The sequence below is a fragment of the Meriones unguiculatus genome, chromosome 1, assembly GCF_030254825.1.
Source record: "Meriones unguiculatus strain TT.TT164.6M chromosome 1, Bangor_MerUng_6.1, whole genome shotgun sequence".
Classification (NCBI taxonomy): domain Eukaryota; kingdom Metazoa; phylum Chordata; class Mammalia; order Rodentia; family Muridae; genus Meriones; species Meriones unguiculatus.
The window spans coordinates 29486492-29503710 of record NC_083349.1 but is presented as its reverse complement, the minus strand read 5'-3'; the positions used below and the strand labels follow the sequence as shown (position 1 = coordinate 29503710).

General features: G+C 40.9%; 1 protein-coding gene across 1 annotated transcript; it reads left to right on the top strand.

Annotated features, from left to right (window-relative positions):
- Window positions 1-4601: 4601 nt before the first annotated feature.
- On the top strand, window positions 4602-16909 carry Ms4a7 (membrane spanning 4-domains A7). The gene is made up of 7 exons (XM_021636122.2): window positions 4602-4768; window positions 5875-6022; window positions 9896-10030; window positions 11428-11484; window positions 12630-12833; window positions 15746-15847; window positions 16716-16909. Exons 2-7 carry the CDS (start codon window positions 5888-5890, stop codon window positions 16788-16790), a joined length of 708 nt encoding a protein of 235 aa, XP_021491797.1. The 5' UTR covers window positions 4602-4768; window positions 5875-5887; the 3' UTR covers window positions 16791-16909.
- Window positions 16910-17219: the final 310 nt, after the last annotated feature.

The window sequence follows — 17219 nt, the reverse complement described above, 5'->3', positions numbered from 1 at the left end:
CTGAGTTCATGTCAGAGACATCCCCTGATCCTCTTAGAAGGGAACCCAAAGGGAGACTGATCTGCTGTGGGCTACATCTGTACAGGGGTTCTAGGTTATCTCCATAAATCATCCTTGGTTAAAGAATTCATCTCAGAAAAGACCCCTGGAACCAGATTTTTTGGTTCTGTTGGTCCCCTTGTGGAGCTCTTGTCCCCTCCAGGTCTTTCTCTCTCCCCCTTCTTTCATAAGATTCCCTGCACTCTGTCCAAAGGTTGGTTATGTGTCTCAGCATCTGCTTCAATACCCTGCTGGGTAGAATCTTTCAGAGGCCCTCTATGGTAAGCTCCTGTTGTGTTCCCTGTTTCCTTCCACTTCTGATGTCTATCCTGTTTGCTTTTTTGAATGGGGATTGAACATCTTCCCTAGCGTCCTCCTTCTTGCTTAGCTTCTTTAGGTGTACAGATTTTAGTATGTTTATCCTATATTATAAGTCTAATATCCACTCATAAGTGAATCTATACTGTGTGTGTCTTTCTGCTTCTGGGTTACCTCACTCAGGATGATCTTTTCTAGTTCCATCCATTTGTCTTCAAATTTCATGATTTCCTTGTTTTTAATTGCTGAGTAGTATTCCATTGTGTAAATGTACCATAATTTCTGTACCCATTCTTTGGTTGAGGGACATCTTGGTTGTTTCCAGATTCTGGCTATTATGAATAAAGTTGCTACAAACATGGTTGAGCAAATGTCCTTGTTGTATACTTGAGTATATTTTGGATTTATGCTTAGGTGTGGTATAGCTGGATCTTGAGGTAGCACTATTCTTAATTGTCTGAGAAAGCACTAGAAATTGATTTCCAAAGTGGTTGTACCAGTTTACATTCCCACAAGCAATGGAGAAGGGTTCCCCTTTCTCTAAATCCTCTCCAGCATGTGTTGTCACTTGAGTTTTTTATCTTAACCATTCTGATAGGTGTAAGGTGACAATTCAGGGTCATTTTGATTTATATTTCCCTGATGACTTAGGACGTTGAGCATTTCTTTAAATGTTTCTCAGTCATTCGATGTTCCTCTATTGAGAATTCTCTGTTTAGCTCTGTACTCCACTATTAAATTGGATTACTTGATTTGTTGCTTTTTAACTTCTTGAGTTCTTTATATATTCTGGATATTGGCCCTCTGTCAGATATAGGGTTGGTGAAGATCCTTTCCCAGTCTGCAGGCTGTCATTTTGTTCTGATGACCATGTCCTTTGCTTTACAGAAACTTTTCAGTTTCATGAGGTTCCACTTATTGAGTGTTGATCTTAGAGCCTGTGCTGTTGGTGGTCTGTTCAGGAAGTTGTCTCCTGTGCCAATGAGTTAAGGCTCTTCCCCACTTTTTCTTCTAACAGGTTTTGTGTATTGTGTTGAGGTCTTTGATCCACTTAGACTTTAGTTTTGTTCAGGCCTTCAAAGAACTCCAATACTCTTCAAACTATTCCACAAAATAGAAACAGAGGAACATTACCAAACTCATTCAATGAGGCCACAGTCACCGTGATAACTAAACCATACAAAGATCCAACAAAAAGAGAACTTCAGACCAATCTTTCTTATGAACATTGATGCAAAAATACTCAATAAAATGCTTGCAAACCAAATCCAAGAACACATCAAAGATATCATCCACCATGACCAAGTAGGCTTCATCCCAGGCATGCAGGGGTGGTTCAAAATACAGAAATTCATCAATGTAATCCACCATATAAACTGAAGGAGAAAAACCACATGATCATCTCCTTAGATGCCAAGAAAGCATTTGACAAAATCTAACACCCATTCATGTTTAAATTGTTGGAGAGATCAGAGATACAAGACACATAAACATAGTAAAGGCATTATACAGCAAACCTATATACAACATCAAACTAAACAGAGAGAAACTGAAATCAGAGATAAGGCAAGGCTACCCACACTCTCTGTATCTCTTCAACATAGTTCTTGAAATCCTAGCTAGAGCAATAAGACAACAAAAGGAGATCAAGGGAATACAAACCAGAAAAAAAGAAGTCAAAGTATCACCATTTGCAGATGATATGATAGTACACATAAGTGGCCCCTAAAATTCAACCAGAGAACTCCTTCAGCTGATAAACATCTTCAGCAAAGTGGCTGGATACAAAAATAAATTAAAAAAATAATTAGTGGTCTTCCTATATACAAAAGACAAAAGGGTTGAGAAAGAAATCAGGGGAAGTATACCCTTCACAATAGCCACAAATAACAAATATCTTGGTGTGACTCTAACCAAGCAAGTGAAAGACCTGTTTGGAAAAAAAATTCAAGTCTCTGAAGAAGTTGAACAAGGTATCTGAAGATGGAGAGATCTCCCATGCTCATGGATCAGTAGAATGAACATAGTGAAAATGGCCATCCTGCAAAACGCAATCTACAGATTCAATGCAATTCCCATCAAAATACCAACACAATTCTTTACAGAATTTGAAAGAACAATTCTCAATTTCATATGAAAAAAACAAAACAAAACAAAATCAACAACCCAAAATTGCTAAAACAATCCCATACAGTAACAGATCATCTGGAGGTATCTCCATCCCTAATCTCAATCTGTATATTACAGAGCAATAATAAAACCTGCATGGTATTGGCATAGAAACAGAATGGTGGATCAATGGAACCGAACAGAAGACCCAGAAATAAAGCCACATACTTATGGACACCTGATTTTTGAGAAAGAAGCCAAAACCATACAATGGAACGAAGATAGCATCTTCAACTAATGGTGCTGGTCTAACTGGATGTCTACATGTAGAAAAATGTAAATAGATCCATGTTGTTTTAGCTTTCAATCTCACTGCACTCTGCTCAACCTGCTGAAGCTGAGAAATAAACTTTGGACAATATATTTGTTTCAAAGAATTCATTTGTGCTATGCAGAGGACTAGCTTTTAGTCTACAGTTGGCATGAAATCTGAAGCATCTTTCTTTTACCATATTTTATTATTTTTTGAGAATTTCAGACAACGGGTTTTGATCATATTCATCTCCCTCGAACTCTTCCAAAATCCATCCTTACCCCCTAACTTGTGTCCTTCCATTTTTTTCCCCAACAAATCCAATTTGTGCTGCCCAAATATTCTTCAAGATGTGGCCTTCCACTGGAAGGTGACTTGTCAGGCACACTTTTGGAGTAAACTGAGGCACAATAAAATTTTAAAATTTTTACTGGAGTCATGATTTGAGAACCTCCAAATGAGAAATGGTCAGTGGCCTCGTTGGAAGAACACCCAGGTGCTGGCTGGGCTTCCGTTGGGCAGTTACTAAAGTCAAGTAGAGGAAACACTTGGCTATATTTATGCAGTTGCCTTATCTTATGCATATTATTAGAAAAACTCCCATTCTGTAAGTTTAGGTTTGTTAGATACTTAAGATACATTGGGCTTTTGGGCTTATTTCCTCCCCAACCTGTTTCTCAAAAGATATATGTCAAAATGAGCAGTGGGAGTTCCCAACTTCATGGCTCTCAGTCCTACATAACCTAGGTTTTCTTCTATACATACACAGAACAGTTATCATATGCCATGGTTAATGTGAATTCTCATTCTGTCTGTCTGTCTGTCTGTTGGCCTGCCTGCTTTCCTTCCTGCCTCGCTTATGATGCAATTTCACTACATTCTACAAAATGGAAACTTAAAACTAACAATTATTTGATTATTTATGGGTATTTTAAAGCATGGTGAACTGTGGGTAATGAAGCCACAGAATTCATGACTACAGATAAAGTGTGAGTGCTATCATATGAAATTAAAACAAAACAAACATAGACATGAAATTCATTTGTGCTTATATTTGCAATAAAGTCACAGTTAGAACACATGTAAAACCTGGCCATTGGTGGTTTGTTTGCTCAGAACTTAGGGCCTCGATAATCTATGTTAACAATAGTTTTAGCTTCAAGTACACTAGAGCTGCGTGAAAACCCACCATGGCACTGGAATGTGCCCATTTCTCTCCATCTCTACAGTATTCCTCGCCTGCTTCCTTCTGTCCTTTTATAAGCCATCCTTATTTAGCCTAAGACAATGGGTATTATTTATTTTTTGTTTGTTTGTTTTTGCTTTTAATTTATTTGGGGTTTTTTGAAACATACTTATTTTTTGTTAAAATATTTTTATTGAAGATAACATTTTGCTTTTCTACAGCATATTCTGATCACTGTTTCCTTTTCTTCTCCCCCCACATCTTCCCCACCTCCCCATCTATCCAACTCCACATCTTCTTTTTTCTCTTTAGAAAACAAACAGGACTCTACCCAGCAGAGTATTAAAGCAGATGCTGAGACTCAATGCCAAACTTTCTCATTAATTTTGAAAGAGCCAGATGGCGAATTACTAGTACCCATCCCTCATTCAAAGACGAGTAGACAGATTCATGAAGTCAATGGCTTCCTTCACCCCATACAGAAACACAGGGACTGCTTGTCGACTGGACCACAGTTCTTGTTCCGTGAGATGGTTTAATTTTATCTTATTTTTGCAAACCTCAAAATTCAGAAAGGGGAAGCAGAGCAGCTTTTCATTTGTCAACTGCTCGTATTTACCACAAATTCCCATGCTGTGTAATCACGAATATGTCCAGGGGAAATGCACTACTGCTTGAATGTCAAAAGCAGAGAGTGAAACTTCTGGAGAAAACAGCTGGTGAAAGGTTGAGCCTGACATCTCCCAGGAACAGAGTGAGCTGGCCCAGGTGTAACAGCACACAGGATAGGGCCCTGAGCAAAGGTAAGAACCTTGGGTTGGATTAGAACTCCTGGGGGAGATTGTGCCCAGGAACTGGATTGTCATCCTGTCTTTTCTGTTGACGACCTGCATAAACTGGAGAGTCAGATGCCCATTTCGGCTTCAGTTTACTCACTTGCCAAAAAGGAAACCACCCTTAGATTTCACTTGAGATTTGGCGTGATGACTTTCTAGAGTTTCCTGTATTTCTCCATTGTTGCAGCGCAGTCTTACAAAACATTTTTTCAAGGAAGACTGGAATTTGAGAAAATGTTGAATCTGGAAACGATGGTTCTAATCTAATATTGCAACACAGAAAAGTCTTGTGTGCAGTGGTGTTTGTCTGAACAGTAGGGGTTTGGGAATCCTTTTCTTTTTTTTAATTTTTTTTTAAATTTTTCTTATTAGTTATATTTTGTTAACTCTGTATCCCACTCCCTCATTCCCTCCCAATCCCACAGTCCCTCCCTCATCTCCTCCCTGCCCCTTTCCAAGTCCACTGATTGGGGAGGACCTCCTCCCCTTTCATCTGACCTTGTTTTATCAGGTATCTCCAGGACTGGCTGCAAAGTCCTCCTCTGTGGCCTAACAGGACTGCTCCTCTCTTGGGGGTTGGGGAGGTCAAAGAGCCATCCATTGAGTTCCTGTCAGAAATAGTCCTTGTTCCCCTTACTATGGGAAACCAATTGGTTACTGAGCTACCGCGGGCTACATCCAAGCAGAGGTTCTAGGTTATATCCATGCATGGTCCTTGGTTGAGTGTCAGTCTAAGAAAAGACCCTGTGCCCAGATATATTTGGTCCTTGTGGAGCTCCTATCCTTTCCACATCATACTAACTCCCCTTCTTTCATATGATTTGGAATCCTTTTCAAAAGCTGTAGATGACTCCCACTTCATCTCCACATAATGAATGCAGTCTACTTCTCCTATGCTCCCCTGAAACCCAAATGCAGTTTTGTATCTAAAAAACAAACCATGGTCATCACACCCTGAATGTGACCAGTTCTCATCTAAAGAAAACTCTTTCTTCCCTCCCTGAAGACTCTGGTGCCTGTTGGTGTCTGTCGGTCAAACTCTGTGGACTAACCATGTCCAGTGTCTCTTCTAGCTTCGTTGGCATCATGCTTGGCTTAAAGAGGATAGGGTGGGGCTGCTTCCCAAAGGACACTGTTATCCACAAAAGAGAGAAAGCTGGACACACATACCAAAAAGAAGACTTGATGATTGGTGTGCCTAACGAAGCCACAGTTCTTGGGGTAAGTCCATCTCATTTAGAAGGAGAACATGGGAGAGGCATATTAAGACTGTCCAAACTACAGAGCTGTATGTAGTGGATCAAGAAGCATCATTGACTTATTTCTGGCTGATTCCACCAACTAACCACAATGTGAAATGCAACTTTATGGAAGCTATATCCTCCTAGTGTTTTCATTTAGAATAACTAAAGCCTCTTGAGCTTTCCCACCAGAACATGACATAATTAAGAAATTAGTTTCTGCTCATTGTCTATAGTGGATATTTCTGACTTAGCCATATGATTTTACTTAGTCTGATTAAGTTACTTGGAGTTTGTTTTTCAAACATTTTGAGATGGCCCCATCTAGATCGCTTTCATCCACATGTTTCTCTGTATCCACATGAGCAGCTGTAAGACATTATCCCTCAAAGGCAGGCCCTACTCATCATAGGGTTCTGAATACTTCCTGTTAAAACTCAACCCCTACTCCTTCCCACCTTCAGAAACCTTCCCTAATGTTTCTTCTGTGATGCTGGGCCCCCTAACACCATCATACCCTCTTAAAAATATGCTTAGTTGTCCAGGTGGGTTACCTAGTAATGGAAAGAGGGACTGCCTCTGACATAATCTGATTGGCCTGCTCTTTGATCACCTCCCCCTGAGCGGGGAGCAGCCCTACCAGGCCACAGAAGAGGACAATGCAGCCACTTTTGATGAGAACTGATAGACTAAGATCAGAAAGGAGAGGAGAACCTCCCCTATCAGTGGACTTGGGGAGTGGCATGCATGCAGAAATGTGAGGGAAGGTGGGATCGGGAAGGGAGGAGGGAGAGGCTTATGGGGGGATACAAAATTAATAAAGTGTAATTAATAAAATAAAAAAATGGAAAAAAATATGCTTAGTTGAAATAGAGTTAAAAATCCCCATTCAAATGTTTGGGCTAGGTAACCTAAGTATCTACAAAAACAGTATAGACAATATAGCCTCTTGGTTGCTTCTGAGGGTTTGAGAAAGTGTTCTTACTGCTGAAGACTGCACACATAGGACACGGGACTCAAATGATTCAAGTCCCCTTCCTTTGGTTAACTTCCATATTTCCAGAAAATTTTATGTCAAGGAAAAGAAACAATTGAACAGTTATACACAACTGCAAAACCTATGAACCACAATGCTTACCAGCATAGCAAGATATGTGTAGAGGTAAAATAAGTGGCACAAACATGTCAGTGGTAACCAAGAACTGTCTAACTGGCCTCCTACCGAGCAGGAGGTCAGGCAGGCCTGGCATTGGGAACCCAGCCAGCCTCCTAGGATGAGCGAAGTCACAAAACTTAGAAAATAATTTACTGCAGCCACTTTGCTAGACCAGCATAATTCATTACTACATCTTTTTTAAACCTTAACCACTGGATTCTTCATCCCTTGTCCTTTCTCAAACGGCTCCCTTTTTTGTTGCGCTAGCACTTCAGGTCATTGAAATGAAGTCGGTAGTGTCTCTGCTTCTCAGGACTCTAAGATCGATCGTTTAGCTTTCTTCTCACCTCTCCAATCCTCATTTCAGAAACTAATGTCATCCTGCTAGGTGACTATTTCATGGTCCACATGCAAAGATCTTGGCCCGTATATCACTACCACTGCTTTCAACGGATATAGACATACAGACAGACTGACTGACAGATAAAATTATATATATATGTATATATACATATATATGTATATATTTCATATATATATATTTCATATTTGCCTGCTGATTGTATTCCTCCTTCCTTCCCACCCTCTTGCTGGCTTTCTTTCTCTTCCAAATATTATTCTTCTGATTTGTATCCTGTGTGTGTGTGTGTGTGTGTGTGTGTGTGTGTGTACATACAGTACACAGCTATAGATTTGGTATATAAAAGAAAGCATGGCATTTGTCTTTTTCCTCCCATGGTTTTTTTCTCTTATCTCCTACCCCTTGGACCACTTCCTCTCCCCTAACGCCCCTTCTATTCTCATGTTCTATGTATAAATGTACATGTATATGTGATATATTTAAATGTATATTTTACTTATTAGAGAAAACAGTCTTAGTTTTCTTAGTATGATGATCCTTAGTTCCATCTATTTCACTATTAACGGCATTATTTTATTCATCTTCATTGTTAAATAAAAATTAAATGTGAGGACCACGTTTCTTTTTCCATTTATCTACTGATGGATATCTAAATGGTTTTGTGCCTTGGCTATGGTATAGCAATGAGCTTGGATGTGCAGGCCTCTCCCTCAGGGAAATATCCAGGATTCATCATTTTGGTCACATGTTGGTACTAATTTGGTTTTTGTTGTTGTTGTTGTTGTTTTGAGGAACCACAGTATCGATTTCCACGGAGGCTGCATGGGTTTACATTCCCAGCAGCAGCAGTAGGCAGTTCCTCTTTCCTCACAGCCTCATCAGATCTGTTATCATTTGTTTTCTGGAAAATAACCAGTCTGCCTCGGATGAGAAGGAATCTGAAATCAGTTTTCATTCACACTCCTCTAATTAGTCATTAGGATGTTGAATGTACTTTTTAAAAATATTTGTTGGCTATCTTCTTCTTTAGAAATTGTTTATTCCATTCACTAGCCTATTTATTGGTTAATTTGGTTTTTTTAGTATTTAACTTTTGGGGTTCTTCATAGGATATGTAGTCATCAATAGTTTTATTCATTTTGCATTAGTTTTCAGACTGTCATTTCACTCTAGTGTTTGTTTACGCTGCTAGGCAGAGATTTTTTTTTTCACCCCATGTAATCTTGTCAATTTTCCCCATTGTTATCTGGGCTCCTTTTCATAAAATCCTCTACCAGTTTTCAAATTTCAGACTTTACCTTAACACAGCTGATCGATTTTGAATTAGTTTTATGGAGCTGAGAGATGGGGATCTCTGGTTTCCCCAGCAACATTTGTTGAAGTCATCTTTGTTAAATATTAGGTGGCTATATCCATGTGAGTGCTCTTCTATTTTATGAGTTCTTTCTATTTTATTCCATCTATTTAATCTCAAACCTCTATCCCTGATGGGCCCCATTCTTGATTACATGTTCTAGTAATACTCTTTCCCATTGCCATGGAACTTGTCTTTACATGGTGTATGTATGGTGTAAGATTCTACCACAGACTTTCATTTGCTTCTTGCCTGCTTCTCGGTACATGGGTATTCAATGAGGAATTGTGATTATTTGATGAGGAATTGTGGTGATAAATGACTTCTCTTGGTTTTGGTTGCTTTGTCTGTGTATGAATTATAATATATATTCAGCAGTGAGTAAAAGTATATGAGAGGCCAAACAACATTTCAGTTTTGAAATCTGGGCAAGTTTGGACAGCTTAATTCCCTCATGTTTCTCATCCATCACAAAGATGTGATGTGTACTGCTTAGAGCACAGACACTCTTGAACAAATTAAACAACGCTGAAAACTGGTACTATGAAAAAGACACAATGATTCTTAACATCACATGATGTCAAAAAGATGACTGACAGCACTGGCAATTTGATGCTCAAAGACTCTCAGTTGAAGCCAAGGTCTATACTGAGACCTCTCATAGGAAGTTCCTTCTCTATACTCACCTAACTCGGCTCTAGTCCAGGTAACTTTTCCCACTGACTTTTCCAAAAGAGAAATGGTTTGTGAAGTAATTGCAGAATTACAATGTTTACATAATCATCTCCTGAGTTTAATGAGCTTTTCAAAAAATAAAAGAGCAAAACTTTGGATTTTTCTCTTATTTCTTCCTTGTGGGCTTTCCCCTTTAATATAGGGATTACTAGCATATTTTACAATCTTTATTAATCAATGCGTATTCAAACAATCCTTTGCATCTACTTAAGGCATATTCCAGAAGTCCCTGTCTTGTGTGTTACAGACCATCCAGATACTATGTGCCCTGATGATTGGAAGCCTGGGGGGCATTTTGGTGGCAGCTTCCTACTCTTCCTACTTCACCCCAGAAGTCTCCACCACTTTGATGTCTGGGTATCCATTTGTTGGATCCCTGTGTGTAAGTAAAGTATGATCTCCAAGAGAGTATATGTTTTCTAAATGTACAGCAGGCACTCAGATGCAGAATGGTTTCATCTTCAAGAGAAAATGGTGTGGGAGAAAGCCAGCACAACATTCCTGTCCTTGCCCATGTTCTATTTCTCCATTCAAAAGTCAGCACCGTGGGAGGGGTCTGAATAAGACAGGAGGCAGAAGAAGACAACACACTGGGAACATTAGCTTATTTTTTTATCTGACGCCACATCCTGTTAGACAAGAAGATGCTTTTTCGTAGCCCTCTCTGAGACTTTGAAAAGGCCAATGGATTCTAGCCATTTTATGAGCAATCCACTAATCGGGTAGAGAGTGAGTAGGCTGATTAAACAGTAAGCTTGGACCCCTAGCAGATACCACAGGTTTGCAGACATTTATCTCCATAATGACAAGACTTGTGGAAAACTGAGGGATTCTTCTACTTCCAGGTAATCTTGGATATCTGTAGATATGGGCTTTTTGTCCTATGATGGTTTGTAGACAAGGACCTACTGAAACTTATTTTCAGAGTAGCTAGGCCCAACTTATACTTCCTACCAACGAGCAATTTTCTTCCATAGAGGATCTTGCAAAAGTGAGGGAACGGGGAACACCCTGAGAAGGTGAATTACACAAAGGTTTTTTAGTGACCATGATTCCAGCATGGGCACAGCTACACAAAATGCAATGTGCACCTGTCCACAAAGCACAGTTTGTCCTTGACTTCACTATCTAACCAGTGGTGGCAGCCTCCACTCTTCTCAGTGAGCTCTTGCTAGTTCATTCTTGGCTCTCATTATTTGTAACTACCCAGTAATCAAACCACAAGCATAATCAATGTTTCAGCTTCCCAGACCACCAGCCCTCTGCTTTCTAGGCCCCTGGTACCCCTAGAATCAAATACTAGCTTCTTGGTGGTTATAATGAAAATTCCATATCTGAGCTTGTCATCCTTACTTCCTAAACTCTGGGTAATACTCAATCCACTTACACTGACAGCTTCAGCACCACAATTTTCTGTCTCTTGTTCTTTCCTGGGTGCTTTTGTTGGCTTCTTTGTCTGCATATTGTTTCAAATCTCAAGTCTCAAGTTGCTGATCTGCTTTAACCGCCTCTTTCAATTTAACAGTTCAGTAACAATTGCCAGGAGCATGTTACATTTTGTCTGCAGCAACTGCTGCTTTCATAACATAAACCCAACCTCCATCAGCCTATTTTTCAAAATCCATATAACCATCCCAAGCAGATATGAAGCCTCCTTGGCAACATGGGCATGTTATTCCTGCATTGTTGTCTCCCTAAAAATTTTCCATTCAGTTTTTACCTCAGTGATTTGAAAACGGCTTAGGATAATTCTCTTTCTTTTATCTCTCTCCTGAACAGTTTGCCATTGCTGGATTTATCTCGATTATCTCTGGGAAAATCTCAACCAAACCTTTTGTAAGTAAGAAGACCACCAAACTCCTGTGGGTTGGAACAGTTAGAAACTCATAGTTAATCCTTCTAGTTGCAATCCTCCATTGTACAGTTTAGGGAAAGGAAGCTCAGAACAGGTTAGGGAGCATTTTCTTCAGATGGCCCACTGGCATAGCTAGGCGGTCACTTCTGAGGTGAGTGTGTTCATTTTTCACATGTGATGGGAGAAAAACTGAAACCCAGAGTGGAAAGGGAATTGCCTGGTCAAGCAGAGAGGCATTAGTAACAGCTGAGATGGAAGTCTACGTTACCTGATTCCAAGCCCAGAATTAGGACCCCCATCCAATGCTGAAAACTCTTCAACCATCCCACAACTCCTGGGTTCATTCATACTACAGCTTCTGTTGTCTGAGCATGTGCCAGTTCCTAAAGCTGCTGTGTGTTCTCAGCCATGGGGAGCTGGACCCTGTGTCTTCTGGAGTCAGGATGTGGCTTTTCCACCTTGGTGGCTATGTGGCAGGAGTAGAAAAGGCTGCTACTCGCAGAGGCAACAGGTTTAGCCACTTCCTCCTGCGGTGTTTTCAAGATTCTGCAAATCCATTCATTGCGTTATTGGGGAAGGGGCATAGCAAGATCTGCAGGGACTAAGCCCACACACCAATACTTCTTGCCCTTTCACAGAGGGCCACAGAAGGCTCACATCTGTCAATTGCTTGGCAAATGAAAGTACACATTATCTTCCTTAGGCCTGATCACCCTCTAAAGTATCTATCCTCTACAGTTTGCTTCCACTATTCACTAAAGCTGCTTCTTTACGTGAAGTAAAACTCTATTCTGAGTTCTCCAGAGGATGCCAAGGCCATTTTCTAAAACTTCTTCCAAGGAAGGCCAATTCTAAGAACATTGGGGAAGCCAGTGGAGGGAGATACTGGCAGCAGGCTGAGGAGCCTGCATCAGTGTCCAGTGTTGCAGAGAGTCAGGAGACTAGATCACGGGGAGCAGCTCACACTGGCCCCCTTGGTACACATTTCCTAACTGTCTTAACTGTCTGATAAGTGGTCACAGATTATATAAGAAACAATTCCAAGGAAGCACCATTGCAGTCTAATAGACAGAAGGAACAGAGAATCAAGCCTGTGATGAGAATCCAACCAGAGTCTCTCTTCCAGGCACTGAGCAGCCTGGCCTCTAATGCAGCAAGCTCTGCTGTTGCTGGAATCGGGCTCGTCCTCCTCACCCACAGCCTGATAGCCCTTGGGAGTGCCTTTCCACACTGTAATTCAGAAAAGGAATTCCTGTCCTTGCTGGCTCATTTGGAATCCCACCTGTGGATGAATGACGGCAACTGTCACCTGGATGATGTCAGTGCTATAGTAAGTAGTTCCAGACTGAACATCTTGTCATGTAAAACCCCAGCATCTTCCCTTTGGGTAGTTTCTGCTTTCTCAACAGTCTCTGGTCACGTTGGTCTGACTGTCTGGGGCAGACAGGAAGAAAACTGACAAACAAGTATGACAGACAGTTTGCAGACTGGGGGCAGGGAAGTGCATGGAACACTGCAGAAAGAAGGGAAAAGGTGAAGAGATGAAGGAAGTACAACCGAGAGTCTTAAGCCACAACAGGCAATGCTATTCTTTGTTATGAACTTTGTGTTGGACTTGAATTTGGGGAGCTCTTTTGGATCCTCACCTGGAGCTGGAAAGCTCAGCCCACTAGAGATATTTGCCTTCTGGTCACATGTACTCTGAGACTGAGAGCAGACTCAACGTGCTTAATTTCCCTAAATGCACAGTGCCCAGGGCTGGAAAAGAAGAAAAGGGGGTGGATAGGAGGCAGCTAACCAGTAGATATGACTCCTTGGAAACACATCATTGTTTTTAGGCAGAATTTTCCTAGCACCTTTTAGAAATTTGACAGCCACCAACTATTGATAGTGACAGGCCTGGCTTAGTCCATTTTCTAAATGTAGGATTATAGAGTCTAAGTCACAACAATGAGTTGCTTAAGGAGGACGGTCATTCCTTCATGGCTTTTCCTACTGAAGCAAGGAGTGATTAAACTGGTGATATCTTTCATTCCCTTGTGGCCTTCTGACTTAGGAGAATGAATGGAAGTTTTTAGACTCATATCTCTCTATGAGTCTGACCATGCAAGCAGATCAAAAGTGTTGATCTGGGAGCTTGAGGAAGTGAAAGAGAACAGACATGCATCTAGTTGGAAGTGAGCATGAAAAAGCCCAGGAGATCACACTGCAAGACAGACAGTGTAAGGCAATGTGAGAGAAGCACCTTCCCACTAGGCTACTGCTTTAAGTAAGATTAACTTCAGGATATCAAATAGTCACTACTCTCATACAAGTAGGGCCGAAGGGTGGGGGAGGGAAACCTTTCCTCAGCATCAGAAAAGCTGCAGCATGGCAGGGTAAGCCAACCTCAAAGGGATGCTAATTTTTAATAAATACAACATTAACCTGAACCGAACAAAACTAACAGATTGTGTGTGTGTGTGAGAGAGAGAGAGAGTGTGAGTGTGTCTGTGTCTGTGTGTGTATTTAAGAGTGAAAGAAATAAAAAGGAAAAAAGGACCCGGAGAAAGGAAGAAATGAAGACAGCATAGGTTGCAGAAGCTAACAAGGATTCTAAAGCTAGCTCATCAAACCGGAAAACTGGGGGAGACTACACAGAAATACATGCTAGAGGTTAGGACACAAGAATTGCAATGCCCGGGGCAAGAGAACAGGGTTGTCGGGCTCAGAGGAGCATACACAAAGAACCCTGCATATGTATTAGGAATCAATATTGAAAATTCGTTTGACTTGTGACTGTCAGACAAGGAAATGAAAGTCAATGTCCCATGAAGTTTCAGGAATCCCGGCCATCAGCTCACTCAGCCCAGTGCAGACGGCACATCTAAACTCAGGCTCCATAGACACTAGAGGTGCGTCTAATAAAGGGAACTTAAAACTGCTTCTGTATCTCTGATATTCGTAAGGTCCTCACAAATCAGACTTAAAGCAACTGTCTAGGGAGATATGAATAAGTCCCACTTATATATTCTCACATATAAAAGACATACATGAACACCATCACATCTGTACTTAAACGACATAATAAAATATCAGTAACGTGAGAAAAACACTCAATCCTGAAAGCAGCAGCAGGAGGTAGAAAAAAGATGCAGGTTAGTAGCCTAAAACTTGGAGATCATGTAGTCTTTTGAACAAAGACATATGAAAGTATATTCTTAGAAATGTAAATAAAACATAATTGGAAACATAATCGTTCTGATTAGCTTTAGAGTGATCTGGAATGAGAGTCCTTCATCTGAGAAAATGCCCTCATCCACTGTTCAGTGGGAAAGCCTGTGGTTGCATTTTTCTTGATTGGTTATTGACGTGGGGGGGTCCAGCTCACTGTGGGAGGTACCACCCCTGAGCTGGCAATCTTGGGTGCTATACGAAAGCAGGCTGACCAAGCCGGTACTCAGTGTTCCTCTACAGCCTCTGCTTCAGTTCCCCCTCCAGGCTCTTCCCTTGAGTTTCTACCTGACTCCACTCAGTGACGGTCTGTTACCTGGAAGTTGAAGAAACTCTTTCCTCTCCAGGTTGTTTTTGATCATGGTGTTTTATAACAGTAATAGAAACCCCGACTAAGACAAAACCAAAACACAGCAACAGGACAATAAGTCCAAGGACAGGGGGACTGGATAAAGCAGAACCATGACTAGAAAGAAAAATCATTGAAATTTAAAACTGAGATCAGAGAAAAGTAGCTTTGACGCATCTGAAGAAATACATCATTACATCATAACAAATTTGAAAGATCTGAACGACACAGGTTGAAGTTACACGGAAAGGTTGAACATGAACATGAGTTCTAACAGAAAGGAGTGAGAAAGAAAGCTATGAAAATATGATTACCTGAGAATTTTTAAAAACTGAAGACATGAAATTGCATGCTGAAGGAAGCCAAGGAAGGCCCTGTAAGAGCAGTGAATTCAAATCCACCCCAACACAACATGAAGACACAGCACCAAGGACAAAGAGGAAATGGTGAAAGCAAGCACAGGTAGATGGCCGGTCACTCTTCTCTGTGTGATCACTGAGAAACCTGAGTGAGAGAGCAGAGAGAAGGACTGAGCCATTGTCACTGCTGCTTCTGGTCTCCATGGCTAAGGGCTTCAATGCCCACCCCTACCCCGCCCCCACCCCGCCCCCACCCCATCTCCTCTCAGGGGCCCCAAAGGCTTAGTGTGGGGTCCCAGGCAGGCCTGTGTTGCTTTGCAGAGTGCTCTGGCGGTGATGCTCATCTTCACTGCGCTGGAGCTTTCGTTAGCTGCATACAGTTCTGGCTTTTGGTGGAAGCAAGTCTACTCCAACAAGCCTGGGGTAAGTACCTCATATCTCTGTGACATTTGTTTTGTCCCCACTCTGAGCAATGATACAGAGCCAAGAGATGAGAAGGAAAGTTACTTTAATAACGAAACTAAGAGTTCATTGAGTGGTCACCTGAGATCAGATGGTCCCTACAAAGCAGCAGAATAGACAGAGAATCTCTCCCCAATATACTAGCTGTTGGGGCTGGAGAGATGGCTCAGAGGTTAAGAGCACTGGCTGTCCTTCCAAAGGTCCTGAGTTCAATTCTCAGCAACCGTATAATGGCTCACAACCATCTATAACAAGATCTGATATGCAGGCAGAACACTGCATACATAATAAATCAATCTTTTTTTTTTTAAAGACACTAGCTGGTTCTAGAAGTTAGCTCGTGAAATTTCATGAATGCACCAAGACTTAAATAAGAATATACTGGGGAGACTGAGGGTTTATACAGCCTTGTTCGTGTCATGGATGCTGACAGCTGGCTTCTTAGAGAGTCTGTGTCCAAGCCTTTGTTAATACGACTTTGCCAAGACTTTATTGTTCTGTTTTTCTGCTCCTCCCCTTGCTTCCTCTTAGCCCCTTGTTTTATAATTTCAAAATGTTTTCATTTCTCCTGAATGCTACAGCAAGAAAAGAACGTGTTATGATTTGAATAAATTATGATTCAACTTTTAGGCTATTAGAAACAACAAGATAAGGAAATGGAGAAGGACACTGATTGAACTGATAGTTCTGAAACTATATTATCATGACAAAGTTGCAACAAGTATTACTATAATATGTGTTACTATACTTGAAGAAATAGATGAAAATATCTTAAATTCTACCCCCAAATCACAGTGTTAAAATCTATTAATAAATTTTATTGTTCTAGGGTACATTTTTCTTGCATCAGTCACAAGATCAGACCCAACCTGTTAAAAGCAGTTTGATGCAGTCATGGATATGAAATACAGAAGAAGAAGGAAGAAATCCAGTGTTCATGCAGAACACAGGGACTTTCCTGAAATCTCAGCCTTGGTAGATTTGAATAAACATCTGAAGAAAGCTTTCACATTGTACTTTCAAGATGAGTCACATTATTTCCCTTGAAAATCATTTTCTCCAAGTCCAAGTCAGCAAAATTCTATGAGCGCACATTCCACAATGACCACAAACTTTATAAATGTCTTCAAACTGTCTGTTGCTAGATGTGCTCCTGTGGAGGTGGAAGCTGATGGGGTCATGAGGCTGGGTAGGGTCTTTCTCTGAGCTACTTACCATTCTTGCTATGAAGCATTAGCAATGTGCATCACAGGAGCATCTGAGAGCCTCTGAAAACATGACAGCTTGTGCAGGGCCCTGGGTTTGATCCCTCAGCAATGAGAAGTAATAAGAA